The sequence below is a fragment of the Athene noctua genome, chromosome 1, assembly GCF_965140245.1.
Source record: "Athene noctua chromosome 1, bAthNoc1.hap1.1, whole genome shotgun sequence".
Classification (NCBI taxonomy): Eukaryota; Metazoa; Chordata; class Aves; order Strigiformes; family Strigidae; genus Athene; species Athene noctua.
This window is the reverse complement of record NC_134037.1, coordinates 131,800,592-131,815,578: the sequence shown is the minus strand read 5'-3', so window position 1 is coordinate 131,815,578 and position 14,987 is coordinate 131,800,592. Positions and strand designations below refer to the sequence as shown.

At 50.6% G+C, this 14,987-nt stretch overlaps 1 protein-coding gene across 2 annotated transcripts; it reads left to right on the top strand.

The window, feature by feature from the left end:
• The first annotated feature begins 2,617 nt into the window (after nucleotides 1–2,617).
• On the top strand, nucleotides 2,618–5,876 carry COPS7A (COP9 signalosome subunit 7A). Of its 2 annotated transcripts, XM_074927549.1 has the most exons (8): nucleotides 2,618–2,898; nucleotides 3,033–3,108; nucleotides 3,642–3,730; nucleotides 3,806–4,008; nucleotides 4,367–4,472; nucleotides 4,798–4,949; nucleotides 5,274–5,339; nucleotides 5,627–5,876. In XM_074927549.1, the coding sequence occupies exons 1-7, from the start codon at nucleotides 2,737–2,739 to the stop codon at nucleotides 5,311–5,313; spliced, it is 828 nt and encodes a 275-aa protein (XP_074783650.1). In that variant the 5' UTR covers nucleotides 2,618–2,736; the 3' UTR covers nucleotides 5,314–5,339; nucleotides 5,627–5,876. The 2 variants fall into 2 exon arrangements, with proteins under 2 accessions (XP_074783650.1, XP_074783642.1); XM_074927541.1 differs by having other exon boundaries at nucleotides 5,274–5,876.
• Nucleotides 5,877–14,987: the final 9,111 nt, after the last annotated feature.

Below are 14,987 nucleotides of genomic sequence, written 5' to 3'. Positions count from 1 at the left end.
GAAGCCCAGACCTTGCTAGCTCTGAGAACACAGACTGAGAGCCTTTCCCTGCTTCCCTGGGCCACCGTGATCTTCAGTCTGTTCTGAAGGTGTGTCTGTTGGTAACATGTGTCTTGGTCGCATTTTACCCAACCGAGTGCAGGAAATGCTCCTTGCCACCTTGTTCCTGAAGGACCTGGGGCAGGACAGCTTCTGACAGTGCCCAGAACCACTAGGTTTGGGGCACTTTTCTGGGAGGTATGACTGACTGTGGCCACACATATGTACCAATGGAAGCTGACCCGAGAAGACTCATTGTTCAGCTCCAGATTTTTGAGGCAAATGAGTCTGAGACATCCCAAAGCTAAGGAAATATCAGAGCATGTAAATGAAAACGTGCTCTACCAGAACAGGACTGAGGGTCTGGGTACCTTCTCCTGACAGGGTGCCTGTTTGCCTCCCTGGCCCAGGCACTCTGAGATGTTTCGCTCCTTCTGCATGGAATTAGTTTTGAGTGGCATCCGCCTAACACTAGAGGAGTGACCATTAATGTTAGAAGTTTGGTTTTCCACACTGACCATCGCTGTCCACATTGCTCACCTATGTCAGCAGCCTCAGAGTGGAGACCAAGCGCTGAAGGAGCTTCAGGGATGGAAGGGACCCTGAGAAGGGGTAGGGACAACACATATGTCTGTTCAAATGAGCTTGGAGCAACCTCTCACTGGGACACACAATGACCTAACTCCCCAAGGTAGCCACGGGTTGGATTTTCTAGCTCTAAAATTGTGATTGGAGCAGTACGGTGCCCCAAAGAAGCCTTCTCCACAACTCAGCCACAGCAGCTGCGTGAGAAGAACTGGACTCAAAGCAAATGATCAGAAGAGGGTTGTTGATACTGGCAAATAAAATCTTAAGAAACTTAGACTTCACCTAGATGAAGATTTCAAGATGCTATGCTTATTTCAAGATGTTACGCTTACAGAAGTCTGGCAAAGCACAAGTCAAATGCCTTTAATACATACTAAAGTGATCAAGCTCAAGGCTGATTGCCTTGCTGGCAATCATGTGTCGGAGTGCAAACTTGCCCAGACAGCACTAAGATTTTAACATGCTAAAACCATGTTGCCTGCACAGACTACATTGGGCTCACATCAATTTCTTGCCTCCTTTGCTTCCATGGAAAAACACCCCTGATTTCTAAAGGAGCCAGCCACAAGGAAGTTGGTGCCAGTGTAGAAACTCCTGGCCAAACTGCTTAATGCTGCTTATTGAAACGAGTGTCTGCTCATTGTGCTCCTCCCAGTCCCCCTCACAACTCACCTCCGCCTACCGCACAATTTATACAAGACAAGAAGAACTATGAAGGTTTTCTCCGAAATGACCCTCACTTTTTAGTCCCATGGTTGTAAAACCAGCTCTTTCACCTAGCACTGGGAAGCGTACCCTCACTGATGCCTCCTGATCACATTACACTAACTCATTTGCCCACGAAGAGATACTTAAAGTATACCATAAACATTTGTATCCTTGTGGAGTGTTTAAACTATCTTTTTATGGTCATACCCTGCCTGCACCAGGGATGTATTTCTTGACAAGTGCAATGGTTAATGATTCAGCAGATAGTAAAGCAATTTTTTTTTTTTTTTTGGTAAAAATTAATGCAGTAGATGAGGGGATGCATGCAGGGATTTAAGAAACTCACAGTTTAAATATGTAAGTACGGTGCTTTGCAACATAAGGGTTTTTTACATTTATATATCCCAAAAACACTGCCTGAAATAGTGAGATCTTAATGGTGTGAAAGCAGAGCAAAGAGAAGAGCGATGTGTAGGCACACATAAGGTATTCTATGCATCTCTTTTAATTCTGGTGCAGTACTTACAGAATGTATCGTTGAAATATGAAAAATACTGTGCCGTATGGTAGTGTGTCTCTTTCCTCATCGGTTGTTTTAACATCAATATTGTACGGATAAAGAGTAGATGTTCACCAAAATGTATGGGAAGACCCATAAATATCCACATGGCACCCATGACCATTACACCGGCTGCAGCTTGTTGGCCACGTTTCAGTACGACTGGGTGGCTCAGGGGGGTTTTTGACAGAAGACGGGTGGCGAGGAACAGAACAGTGAGTAGGTGCTGGCGGTGAGCAGTGCCGGGCACGAAAAAAGTGGTGGGAAAGGGATGACGGCGGGCGGGTGCCTGTGACCAGCATGGCCAGAGCTGGTGACAAGCCGGTGCCTACTGTCAGCCGGGGGGGGGGGTGGGAGGTGGCACATCGGGCAGCCGGGACAGGCCCAACCGCCGCTTGGAAGCCGCAGGGATTGGCGCCGCAGCGGGCACCGGGCGCGGGGCTGTACCCGTCGCGCCCTGCGCGGCCCGGGGGCCGGGCGGGGCCGCAGAGGCCGCGGCCGAGGCGGGCGATGCCCCGGGGCGACGCTGGGCTGCCGCGGGGAGGCGACGCCAGACCGCTCCTCCCGGCCGCTTGGGGGCGCCCTCGCGGCAGGCCCGCCCCGCCGCTCTGCCCTGCGGCCGGCCAATGGGGAAGCGCTGGGGGCGGGCCGCGCCGGGGCCTCCCCCAGTCGGAGGCGGAGCGCCTGGCGGCGTCAGCACACGGAAGGCGCCGCTCTAGCGACGGCGCGGCCATAGAGAAGTTCTGACGGGGCGGGGTGGCGCCCGGCGGCGGGGCCGAGGCCTGTGTGAGGGCTGAGCGCGGCGGGGCTCGAGCCCCGCGGGGCGCGGCGGCGGCAGCGGCATGGCGGCCGAGGGGAAGGTGACCGGGCAGAGCCAGGAGCAGTTCCTGCTGCTGGCCAAGGCGGCCCGCGGCGCCGCCCTCGCCAGCCTCATCCACCAGGTGCTGGAGGCCCCGGGCATCTACGTCTTCGGGGAGCTGCTGGACATGCCCGCCGTCCGGGAGGTGAGACCGGCCCGGCCCTAGGCCCGGCCTGATCCCCGCGCTCCGCCCCGGGCGGCAAGGCCTGACGGGCACTGCCCGCGGCGCGGCGCGGCCCGGCCCGGGGGGCGGCGGGACCTGACCCTGTGTCCTCGCAGCTGGCCGACAGCGAGTTCGCCCCTGTTTTCCGCCTCCTGACCATCTTCGCCTACGGCACCTACGCGGACTACCTGGGTGAGGCCGGGCCCCGGCGGCACGGCGCGGTTCCAGGGGCCCTTTCCCCTCCCGGTGATGGTGGTCCCTCGGTGCGGAGAACATGGCAGAGCCCCCGAGCCGTTGGAGACCCTCACCCAAACTGCCCCCCTTCGCAGCAAGAGCCGTGCCTCTGTCACTGTGCTTGACTGCGCTTTGGGCCCCAGAACGCCGGAGTACCTGGCAGTAACTAACGCTCCCGTTTGCCAGTAGCGTGGGGTGTTTCCAAGAACATCTTGAGAAAGGCATTTTCGAGAGGCGAGGGGAAAGACTTAGGTATCCGCTGGGATGCGCAGACCTGCATAAATAAGGCACGGGACAGGTAGAGAGGATGACTTGAGGCAGAGGGGAGGAAAGGCCTCTCAGAAAAGGTCTTTTGAGCTGAGAATTAATGGGGATGGCTCGGCAAGACGAAGCATCTCTTGGGGGACTGGTGTGCAGATGCTTCTGTGCGGGGCTGGGAAATGGGAAATGAGGCATAAATTCTCATACCTTGTTCTTTGCCCTGCCAATAGCTGAAGCAGCAAACCTCCCTCCCTTGACAGAGGCTCAGAAGAACAAACTGAGGCACCTGTCAGTCGTCACTCTGGCTGCCAAGATCAAGGTAGTGGCCCTATTTTTCCCCGAGTTCTCCTTGCACTGGGGTTACCTCATGCCAGTTACCGTCATGTTTCCACAGTGCATCCCCTACTCAGTGCTGCTGGAGCAGTTACAGCTGAAGAACGTCCGGCAACTGGAGGACCTCGTGATTGAGGCTGTGTATGCCGATGTGCTGCGAGGGAGCTTGGATCAGCGGAACCAGCGCCTGGAGGTGGATTACAGCATTGGGAGGGACATCCGGAGGGAGGAGCTAAGCACCATCACCCGCACATTGCAGGAGTGGTGAGGAGGAAGCCCCCGATACTAACACCTAAAAAAGGTTGCTGGAGTGGCCGGTGGCTTCCCCAGGTCCTCTGTGTGTTGCTGTGGGGGTAGTGCTGTGAGGTGGCCTACTTGATCCCCTTTCCTATACTCCAGCAGAAAGTAATTTTCCAAAAAATAATTTTCCAAATTCCTCTGTTTGATGCTGGAGGGGTGATGAGACTGCAGCAACCTTTGTACAGTCCTGGCTGCTCCTGTGTCTTCCCTACTTGGTGTAGGTCTTTTTTTTGGCCTCTCGAGTTGAGTTCAGTCATCTTTCACTCTCCTTTCTGTGCTGTGTAATTTCCCTGGCCCGTTCAGTTCTACATCTTCTCTCCAGGTGCCAGGGCTGCGAGGTTGTCTTGTCGGGCATTGAAGAACAGGTTAGCCGGGCCAACCAGCACAAAGAGCAGCAGCTGGCACTGAAGCAGCAGATAGAGAGTGAGGTGAGTGGGCTGAGGGGGGAGCAGCCACTGTCCCTCCCTTTAAAATAATGAGAACCCATTCCCTGTGGTTGTTAATGGACTTTGCTCAACTAAGGCCTTACCTTTTCCTTAGGTCAGACCCCACAGCGGGTTATGCCTGAAGAAGGGTCCTTAATCAGCTTAACACCCCTCTGCAGGGCAGGGGACTGGACAGCTCGTAGCCCTTTTGTTTGACCTGAGCTTGCAGCTCTTAACTCGCTTTAAAGAAAATGAAACTAAACAAACTAAAAAAAAAATGCAAAAGAAAGAAACAACCTTGGGAAATTCCTTGGTTCTCACTTTGCAGGTGGCCAACCTGAAGAAGACCATTAAAGTGACGACAGCAGCTGCTGCAGCAGCCACATCCCAAGACCCGGAACAGCACCTAACAGAGCTCAGGGAGCCGGCCTCTGGCACCAACCAGCGCCAGGCGAGCAAGAAAACTTCCAAAGCCAAAGGGTGAGGAGTGGGGGCACATGAACAGAGCCGCTCTGTGTGCATGTTCAGGAGGAGAACTGAGGGGAGCCCTATTTGGGAGCAGGGAGGTTACTGACTGCAGGGGTTTGCTCCCAGAATGGGAGATGTCAGAGATATAATCCCAGCTGAGCTCACCTTCTGCCAGTTTTGGGGAAAATCTCTGCAACTCTTCATCTGAAGCAGAGTTCATAAGTCTTCTTTTGCGAAAAACGTGAGCTGCTCTTCTTTGCATGGGTCTAGAAAAGGAAGTCAGGGATGAGCCTGAGTGTCTGCTCTGATTTTTTTTTTAATTTTTCCTCTCTGCAGGCTCCGGGGCAGCGCGAAGATTTGGTCTAAATCAAACTAGTTGGATCTCCCTTCGCAACTGGGAGGGTGAGAGGAAGAGATTTGGGGGATGGAGGGGTAGCAAGGGTCCTAAGTGTGATGCTTCTGAGCTCTTCTCCAAGATCCATCTTGCCAACTAATTCTCCTGCATGTCTGTTCTCTTTCCCATCTTCTTTACCGACTTCCCGGGCAGTGCCTCCCTCCTCTTCATCGCAGCATTTCACACTCTAAGCTTTCAGCTGTATGCGTTGCTGTTTCCCCTACCACTCAAGCCCTCCATAGCCATGTGTTTTCTCTTTCTTTTGCTCTCCCTGTCTTTTGACTGGTGAACTTAGAGCCATAAACCCGTGTCAGTCACCTTTGCACCCACAGAAGCTTGGAAAGAGGGCGCTGGTGCTCAGCAATCATTTCGGCTCTATGAGACCCCTGGGATACTTTGCTCCAGGATGCAGCTGCCATCTCTGATTGTTTAACCTTTGTTTTGCTAGGTGGGAGGGTAGTTTTTGAAGGGATTCTTTTAAAAATATATAAATATATTATATATAAAACAATAAAAATATAGATCTATGGACATATCTGTACAAACTTGTGCTCCTATGGTGGTGTCTCTTTGTCTCATATACTGGTTCTGGATGTTCTGAAGTAAGTCAGAGCCACTGTCCCATTTCTGCATGGAATATCCTCAAGAAACTTCCCTTTCCAAAGGGTAATGCCACAGTAGCTCTATTGGGACGAGAGTCCATAAAGCAGGAATTAATCATAAATCTTAAAGAATTTCTTGTGTGATTGATTTACATTGGAATGTTCAAAAGCAGTGCTTTTCAGGTAGTCTCAGGGGAATGGGCAGAGACTGAGGGAAAAGTTCATATTTGTCAATATTATGTGCCCTGTGATCCTTAACAAAGTGGAAAGTGATGTGGGGACTTGTCTGACAGAGTTGAAGGTACCATAGTCAGTCCCCACCTGCACAAGGTTTCAGAGGGTAGTGAGGTGTTCTTGGGGGATGCAGAAGTCTGGTTGGAAAAAAAAAAGAACACCAAAAACAACTGAAAGAAAAAAACTGTTAATGAAAGTGACTCCTGTAAGATGCCCAGGAAAAAGACATCAGATCCCTCAGAGGATGCTTCCTCGAGACTGGCTGGAAGCCGAGTCAGGCGGATGCGAGTGTCGCACTGCTGCTCCGTGGTGATGTACGCTGATGTCAATGTAAATTGGCACCGTGACTCTCACCCCTGCTTCCTTCTGCCTCTTCCCTTGGGCCTGTGCTAAAATTTGATTCCCTGAACCGGGGTTTCTGCGCGTGAGCAAACCACCGAAAAACAAATCCGATGAGGGGAAGCCCTGATCTTTGTCTGCGTGGAGGCTTTTTCAATTTACTGGCCTGGGGGAGTTTTTTTCAGGGTTGGCTCCCTGCGCAGATTGAGAATGGGAGGTACAGCGGTGTGTGTGGGAGCAGCCTGGTTAAGGGGGCTGGGGTGAGACCGTGCTTGTTTTAGTGCTAGCAAGGTGTGATCCCATCTTAAACACAAAGTGCTGGTTTGTGCAGTATTGTTGTTTTACTAGTTCTGGACTGGTTTTGGTGGGAAACCCCTGAACCCATGAACTCACAAAACTTCTGAGTGGCTTCCTTGCCTGTGTGTAAGGTCTCAGGGCAGGGCACACCCACCAGCTGTGCCAGGGGCAGGGATGGGCCGAGCGGTTGCTGACTGAGGTCTCCAAGAGCTCAGGCAGCCCTGCACCTCTTCCCTGCACTGTGGTTTGAGCTCAGAGGGCAGCTGAGCACCACACAGCCATTCACTCTCCCTGTCCAGTGCTGGAAAGGAGAAAAACTAATCAAAATGCTCAGGAGTGGAGATAAGGACAGGGAGAGGTCACTCACCCATTTAATGGTCACAGGTGAAAGACAGGCTCATTAGGGGAAGAAAACAATAACTAACTCAAACTAGCAAAACCAGCACTTAACAGAATGGGACAGTGAGAAGCATTGCCGTGTCTTAAAAAACACCTCCCCCCACCCCTCCCTTCTTCCCGGGCCCAGCTTTGTTCCCAATATCTCTACCTCCTCCCCCAGTGGTGCAGGGCAGGGGATGGGGGGTGCAGTCAGTGCTGCTGCTTCTTCCTCCAAGGAGGGGGCAGCACTCTTCTGCATTCCCCACCATGACTCCTCCCCACGGGATGTATCTTCTCGAGATGCTCCACCCTGGGTCACCTCCACATGTTGCTCCTCCCAGCACCCAACTGCAATGGTGGGGGCTGCTTCTTCCCACAGGGTCCCGGGGGTCCCCCACAGGCCACAGGCAAATCTCTACTCCTCCAGTGACCTCCATGGTGGCAGGGGTGTCCCTGCCATCTCACCATGGGATACAGGAGGGCTCCATGCTCCAGCAAACCTCACCCCCTTCATCTGCCTGCCTTCCACTGCCCTTGGTGCTCACATGGGTGTCCTCTTTGCAACTCCATTCAAAGTCCCCCTTCTCCTGGCAGACTCCCCATCTTAAATACATTATCACAGAGGCACAGCCATCATTGCTAATTGGCTCGGCCCTGGCCAGAGACAGGTCTGATGTGGAGCCAGAGGAGCTTTGAGAAACTTCTCACAGGGGCCACAACTACAGCCCCCTCCCCTGCTGCCAAAAACCCTGTTACACAAACCCAGCAATTCTGTGCTCTGAGGCACCAAGGCCCTTAGCTGTAGTCATCTGGCACAGAAGTGCCAAGTAGGAGAGGTTTGACATGAAGTTGTCCAGATGAGGAGTGCAAATCTGGGTGCAGGAGCGCGTAAGGGGGCAGCAGAGCCAGGGTTGTCTCAACCCACCTAGAGGGGTGACTGATCTGCAGCAGTGGGTAGTCTATTTGACGAGTCCTGTTTTCTGTAACTTGCAGGGAGGGGTTGTGCCAGTGCTTTCAGTTTTTGTTTAAATTACCTCAAGCCTTCCTCCCTCTGCATGGCATTGCCTTCATCTGTCTCCCTCAGTGAGGAAAGTCTCCATGCTTGCTGCATTTGCAGTTGTCTGTGAGAACCAACAATGTCCATGCGCATTGGATTCTCCTGCTCCCTGCAAAGGGCTAGTCTGGGACCAAGGGGCCATCTGGGAGGTGAGACCTGGCAAGCTCTGAGTACCTGCCAGGTGTCTGGCACCTCACGCTCTTTGTAACAGGAGCTGCTGCAAAGCCGTTGGATGCGATGCGAAGGAGTGAGAACGGGCTTGGGATGGAGCTGAGGAGCCAGAAAAAGCAAAGCACCTGTCCTAAGAGCTGGCTGAGGTCCAGCAGGAGCTGGGCTGGAACGGTGACACCTCCAGGGACAGCTGAACTTAGTTACCTGTAATGACAGAGGATATTTATGCCCCAAAACAATCTTGCTGCAGTGAGGAAGAGCAGTCCTAACATCTCTTTGTCCCAGGTGTCTCAGCTCCTCTCTGACGTGTTGAGCTTTGTTCTCTTTAACCGCACTGTAGCTATCAGGCACAAAAGGTTTTTTTAAACACCCTGAATCCACCGTTTAAATCCAGGCTGCAGATCCAGGGAGCAGAGCTGGAAGCACCCCTGAACCAGCACTGAGAGCTCCACTCACTTGTGTGAGTGCCCTGCACAGCGCACGGCAAGGCGGAGCAAGCACCTGAGCTCCGTATGTGTGCTGGCATTGCTCTTGTGAGCACAAAAACCTATGCATGGGTGACAGCAACCGCCACAGGGGTCGGGGGGGGGCTTGCCACACCAGCTCTAGGCTGTGCTAAAGCCCCAGGCTCGGACTCTCACAGGTAAATCACAGCTGGTGCAAGTCTGCTTGTGTCCTTCTGCCTTGGTTTTGTGGCACCCAGCTCGCCCCCCTCTCCAAGGCTCAGCTCAACTCTCTGGTAGCAGCCTTTGCCAAGTGCAGCCATAGGCCTTGCTTCCCCTTCCTATTTTCTTCATTTCCCCTCTCAATGCTGGTTGCGTTGTGGATTTCAGAAGAGTTTGAGATTAAATATGTGATCAAGGGGCATCTTCACAGCTCTGAAAGTCTTCCATTTTGTTTACTTTTCAAAGGGGACACCTTTTAAGACCTCCATTAAGAAAAAGGAAGAAGAAGGTAGCACATAAAATTAATTCAGACCTTCTGATACGTCTAAAAACAAAAGTGTGCAGCGCAGAATGAAAATATTCTTGCAGATCGCCTGGTCAGATGGCAAACAGCGGGTTTCCCTATGCCCTTCCCCTGAAAACCACACTTTCTATTTTCCTGCTCACTTCAGCCATGCCTCTGAATTTCAGTCAAAGACGATTAATTAATTAGTTAACATTTGTAAATCACTTTGAAGATGGCAAGACTGAGATAAGTACTGAGCATGATTATTGTAAGTTTTCGTTTTCATTTTAAATGTCTTTGTGTTTTAACCCCGTTTTTTCCCAAAGAAAAGACTGAGAAAAGAGACTTTGAGTAGAGCAGAAAAGAAATACCTGGGTACATGACACCGTAAGTCCTGGCAAAGGAGTGAGGTTTAGGGAATTGCAGAATAGGGGATATGGAGAAGTGTTGATCCCAGTCTGAGGAGCAGGCGATCTGCCAGCCATCTCCAGCTGCCCTGTGCCAAAAGGTAACCATGGATTCTTCTTAGGAATTGGTGTTAATGATGGTAATTCTTCTTATTGCATTACTGGAGGCACATTTTCATCTGGGGAGCTTGCTGCTCCCCTTCTTGAAGGTGGTGGGGGTGTCAGACACCATGCTGCCAGCAGCCCAGCGCCCGCTGCAGTGCCCATCTCTGCCCGGTGAGCAGGGAGAAGTGTAGCAGTGGGGCAAGCACCCTGTGCGACTTGTCTGAGGATCTCCTCATCCTTCCCATCAGGTTTGTGTTGAGGGACCTTTGGGGTAGAGGTGGTCTTTGTGCTTAACAGTCCTCAGCAGGGCTCCCCTCGAAGGGAGACACCATTTTGTTTATGGGGGTTGCTGAGGCCACCCTTGCCTCTGACCCCCAAAATGAGACATTTAAGGGGTTCGTTAACCCACAGGAGGAGCTGGTGGGCATGAAAGTTGCACTATTACAAAGTGCGCCTTTACAAAGTTACGCTATTACAAAGTTGCGCTGTTACAAAGAACAGGCTGATATTCTCTTGGACTCTTCATAGATCAGTTACCACGGTGGCATTAATCATTGTGAGCTGGTGAAAAAAATAATAGCTGTGGTTATATCTGTTGTTAAACCTATGTATGCAGGAAATCAACCAATCTTTGTACATAAATTATGCAAAAATATTTATTTTTCTTAAAGACTTTATTAAACACAATAACTTAGCTCACCACATCCTGTGTACCTCAAGAGACAGATCTGGGGCTATCAGAAAGTGATTTAAAAAAAAATAAATGCAGCAGCTTGGTCCCCCCCAAGCTTCACATGGGGATGCCTTGCCTCTGCTCCAGCTGCTCACCTCTCCTCCAAAGGCTTTTCATGGAAGGACTGCCTGACAGTCTGGTCTGGTAGGTGAACTGTCACAGGTGGGTGGGTGTCCCACAGGGCTGCGCCTTCTCACAAATGCTCCCCGCTCAACAGCAGCTGCTGAGGGTTGTGTCTGCCTCTTGCCACGGCTGGACCAGCATCCCTGGGATGAGGCGCTGGCTCTGCAGGACTGTGACGCAGAGCAAGGTAGAGTAGTCAGAAGAATCCCATAGTTTATGTCAGCAGCTGCAAATGCATCTCTCAGATCTCTGACATCTTCCTTGTTTCCTTTTTATGCCATGGAATAGCTGCTCCTTTTCCTTCTGTGACCCCTTCCCCTCTCTGCCACCCTCTCCGTGGGGGTCTGTCTATGTCCTACCTGCAGGACTCTTCTTTCTTCATCCCTTTTCCTAGTAGTAGTCACTGCTTAGCTGCAATACTCAGAAAAAAAACCCACCTGCTTTCTCTACTGGTTCCTCAGCCACCCACCTTTTCGGTGTTCCTCTTTGGGTCTGCTCCAGTTTTCTGGGAGCATCCCTGCCAGTGCAGTGTGGAACTGGGCTGGATTTTTGTCTGCGTCCTCTGCCGGTGGCAGACTCTGTCACTGCCAGGGAAAGGAGTTCATTTGCAAAAATTCTTTGTGTAATGTGCAGTTATATTCATGTTGTGATGAATTCAATAGATACCGAAATGTCAGGTAGATTCAAGAGCAACGACCGTTATATGGATGACAAGAACATTCAGAATTACTGTAGCACTCATGCATGCATTAAAAGCAACTCTACGCCCTCCTGCTTCAAGGCACAAGTGAAGATCCAGCTTCTTTGGATCAGGAGAAAATGTTTCTGTGGAGACTTTGCTCTGTCTCCTGCAGGTTTCCCTCCACCAGCCTCTGAAGCATTTAGTGCTGGCCTTGGGAATGCAGGAATATGGATGATCTGTTTAGTGGGAACAGAAGTGAGAAGGAAGCTCCTGGTGACTGAGTGTGATCTCTTACTAGTACCATCTCAGAATCCCATTGCAAAAGCTTCTCAAGTGTCAACCAAAAACTTGTTCATTGTTCTGTCCCCATTAGTCCCCTTGGCAGGCTGCCCCAGGACCTGTAGTGGGTAGAAAGTTTTTCTAATTTCCAGTTTAAACAGATTCACAGCTAGTTTATATTCTCTTGTGCCAGTGTGGCTATAGCTGAAGTTGTTCTTCCTCCCTGGTGTTTAGGTCCCTTGAGTTAATAGATGTGCTGGGTTTGTGTGGTGGAGTTTTTGGTAGCAGGTGAAGGGGATACAGTGGTGACCCGCTGTGAGGTTCTCAAAGATTCCCCGGCTCCAAGTTGGACCTGCCTCTGGCCAAAGCCGGGCCAGTTAGTGATGATGACTGGGCTGCCACCATAATGTATTTAAGAAGGGGAATCTGAGAGGGAGTTGGGGGGATATGTGTGGAGGAGCTACGAGAAGGACACTTGTGTGAACACTGAGGCCAGTGGCAAGAAGGCAGAGGTGCAGTGGAGCCTAGAGCCCTCCTGTATCCCGTGGTGAGACAGCAGGGACACCCCCTGCCACCATGGACGTCACAGGAAGAGCAGAGATTCGCCTGTGGGGGAACCACCAGGACTCTGTGGAGAAGCAGTCCCCGCCTTTGCAGTTGGGCGCTGGGAGGAGCAACCTGTGGAGGTGACCCAGGGTGGAGCATCTCGAGAAGATGCATCCCATGGGGAGGAGTCACAGCACAGCCTGTGGAGGAGTGTCTGCTGTGGGAGAGACCCCCCCGCGGGGCAGGGCAGGGGGGTGCAGAAGAGTGATGCCCCGCCACCCTGGAGGAAGAAGCAGCAGCACTGACTGCAGCCCCCATCCCCTGCCCTGCCCCACTGGGGAGGAGGTGGAGATATTGGGAACAAAGCTGGGCCCGGGAAGAGGGAGGGGTGGGGGGAGGTGTTTTTAAGACACAGTAATGCTTCTCACTGTCCCATTCTGCCTGTTAAGTTGTTGCTGTTGTCAGCGTTCTGAACTAAAGTGATGGGTTTTTTTCTTCCCCTAACGAGCCTGTCTTTTGCCTGTGACCATAATGGGTGAGCAGCCTCTCACTGTCCTTATCTCATTTCCTGAGCATTTTGATTAATTTTTCTCCTTCCCAGTGCTGGGGAGGAAGGGGGGAATGAATGGCTATGTGGTGCTCAATTGCTCTCTGGGCTCAAACCACAACAGACTTCACTTTGCCTGACTAAGCAAACCAGCCCCCTTGCACATTGTGAGCTCCTGGTAGTTTGTAGGCTATCCTACAAGCTTGCTCTTACTTGCACTTCAAATTAAGCTTTTTTGGTTAGAAACAAGCCCAGTTCTCTTCCACAGGTGAAGTCTGATCAGCAGTTTGCATAGCAACAGTCACACATACCTATAGCTAACCAAAACACCTCCCCGATTGCGTGTGTCCTCCTCAACGCCTCAGTAGGTGCTTAGTTATATGATTCACTGGTGATCTTGAGTCTTTCTTCTTTTCTGCTGCTTATAACCAAAGAGGCTCCAGTTTACAGCTAAGAAAGTCTTGATTTTAGGTCCTACTTACCTTTTTCCCTTTTACTTTTTCCTACTGTTAATCCCTTTGCTGTTACTGACACCTTTGAGGCCACCTGTGTCCTCCTGTGTGATACCCTCATCCAATTTCTCAATGTGTCTGGGTTTTATTTATTTACTCATGCATTTATTCTTTGCAATCTTTGTTCTCCTTTTCTCTTATTAGTTAGGATGCATATCCTGAGCCTAGTATCTCTACTTCCAGCTTACCTCTGATCATTCTGGCACCAGCAGTTGGAGATAGGTAGTGTCTATTCTATTCCTTTGTACCTCCTTTCCCCACCCCCTCTATGTTTCGTATTAAGTGCCCTCAGGATTTATAAACCCAGTCAGCCAAAACCACCACATGCGAGGAGACAGCGGAAGTAATAATAACCTAAGTAGAGTTTCCCCATGGGGGCATTTTTTGAAGTTTTATCTTTAAAAAAGAAAATTCCCAGGAAGAAAAAGATAGTTATATTTAAGACATGGCTGAAAAATAAGAAGTAATTTTTTTAGCGTGTTTTGGAAAGTAGAAAAATGTTGCAAACTCAAACAAGCGATTTTAATCTAGACCCTGTATTGTGGTCTGTTTTAAATCCTGTTGTTCTCTAACACTGGGGTTGGTGCCACGGGAGTGGCATTTGCCTGCGGGATCTTACACTCCCAGTCCATGGAAGTGCACATTTGCTTCCCACAATATTGTGCCCTTTCCTGCAGCTCACCCTGTGGTCCCATGTCCTTTGAAGTCCCAGACAAGTCACCAGGTCTCTTCTTTCCCTGCACACCCTCCCCTGAAGTCTAGCACCATGCCAGCCCTCTTTCCTCTGATTCATAGATTTTTAAAGACTGAAGGGACAGGTATCATCATGTCGTTTGGCTCCTCAAGTGGCCAAGAACTACCTCAGCACATTCCTCAGCCTGCTCTCCAACTCCTTGAGACACCCCATCTAGGTTTGAAGTATCAAGGGCTGGAAAACCCAGGTATGCTCTAAGGATCATGCTCTGCTCTCATTTCCAGTTCCATCATCAGGCAGCTGCAGGTTTTCTGCTGGGTTAAGGAGCCCTCTACTGTCAGAAGACTCATTCCCACCCAGGTAATGCCAGCCCGTGCTCAAGCAGAATGAGCCCAGACATGAGTCTTGAGTTCATGAGCTCATGGTGCCAGCCAGCATTTCCAGGCTTTAGATCATCCTTGCTGCTCCCTTCTCGAGTCCTTCCAATCTTCGGTGTCCTTTTTAGTGTTGTATACTCAGATTTCACATAATGGGTTCACTACTGTGATACAGAGGAGAAACTTTACCTCCCTTCGTGGTGAACACAGGCAAGCATAACCCATCTCCATGGATGAAGAATTATGCAAAAACCATTCATTTAGTCGGGAATCTCCCAGCACTCTAATTCTTCTAAATTATTTTCAGAGTCCCTCCAGAGTTTCCAGAAAACTGTCCTCCATCTTGAAAAAAGCACAGACTACATTTATGATCCTGGATGAATGTCTTGCTGCTTTCAGTGCAGCCAGAAATACTGTATATAAAAAACCACACACCAATAGTTACAGACTGCTCTGCACATCTCATCTTTTCCCATCATTTATCACTTTCATAGTTCCTTAGGTCCTCTGAAAGCTTCATCAGCACTGGTTTAATATCTTCTTTCAGATCATTAATCAAGTTACTAATGAGCATTAGTTTCAGAACAGCATCCTACTAGAAATAATTTCATATTCTGGGGTC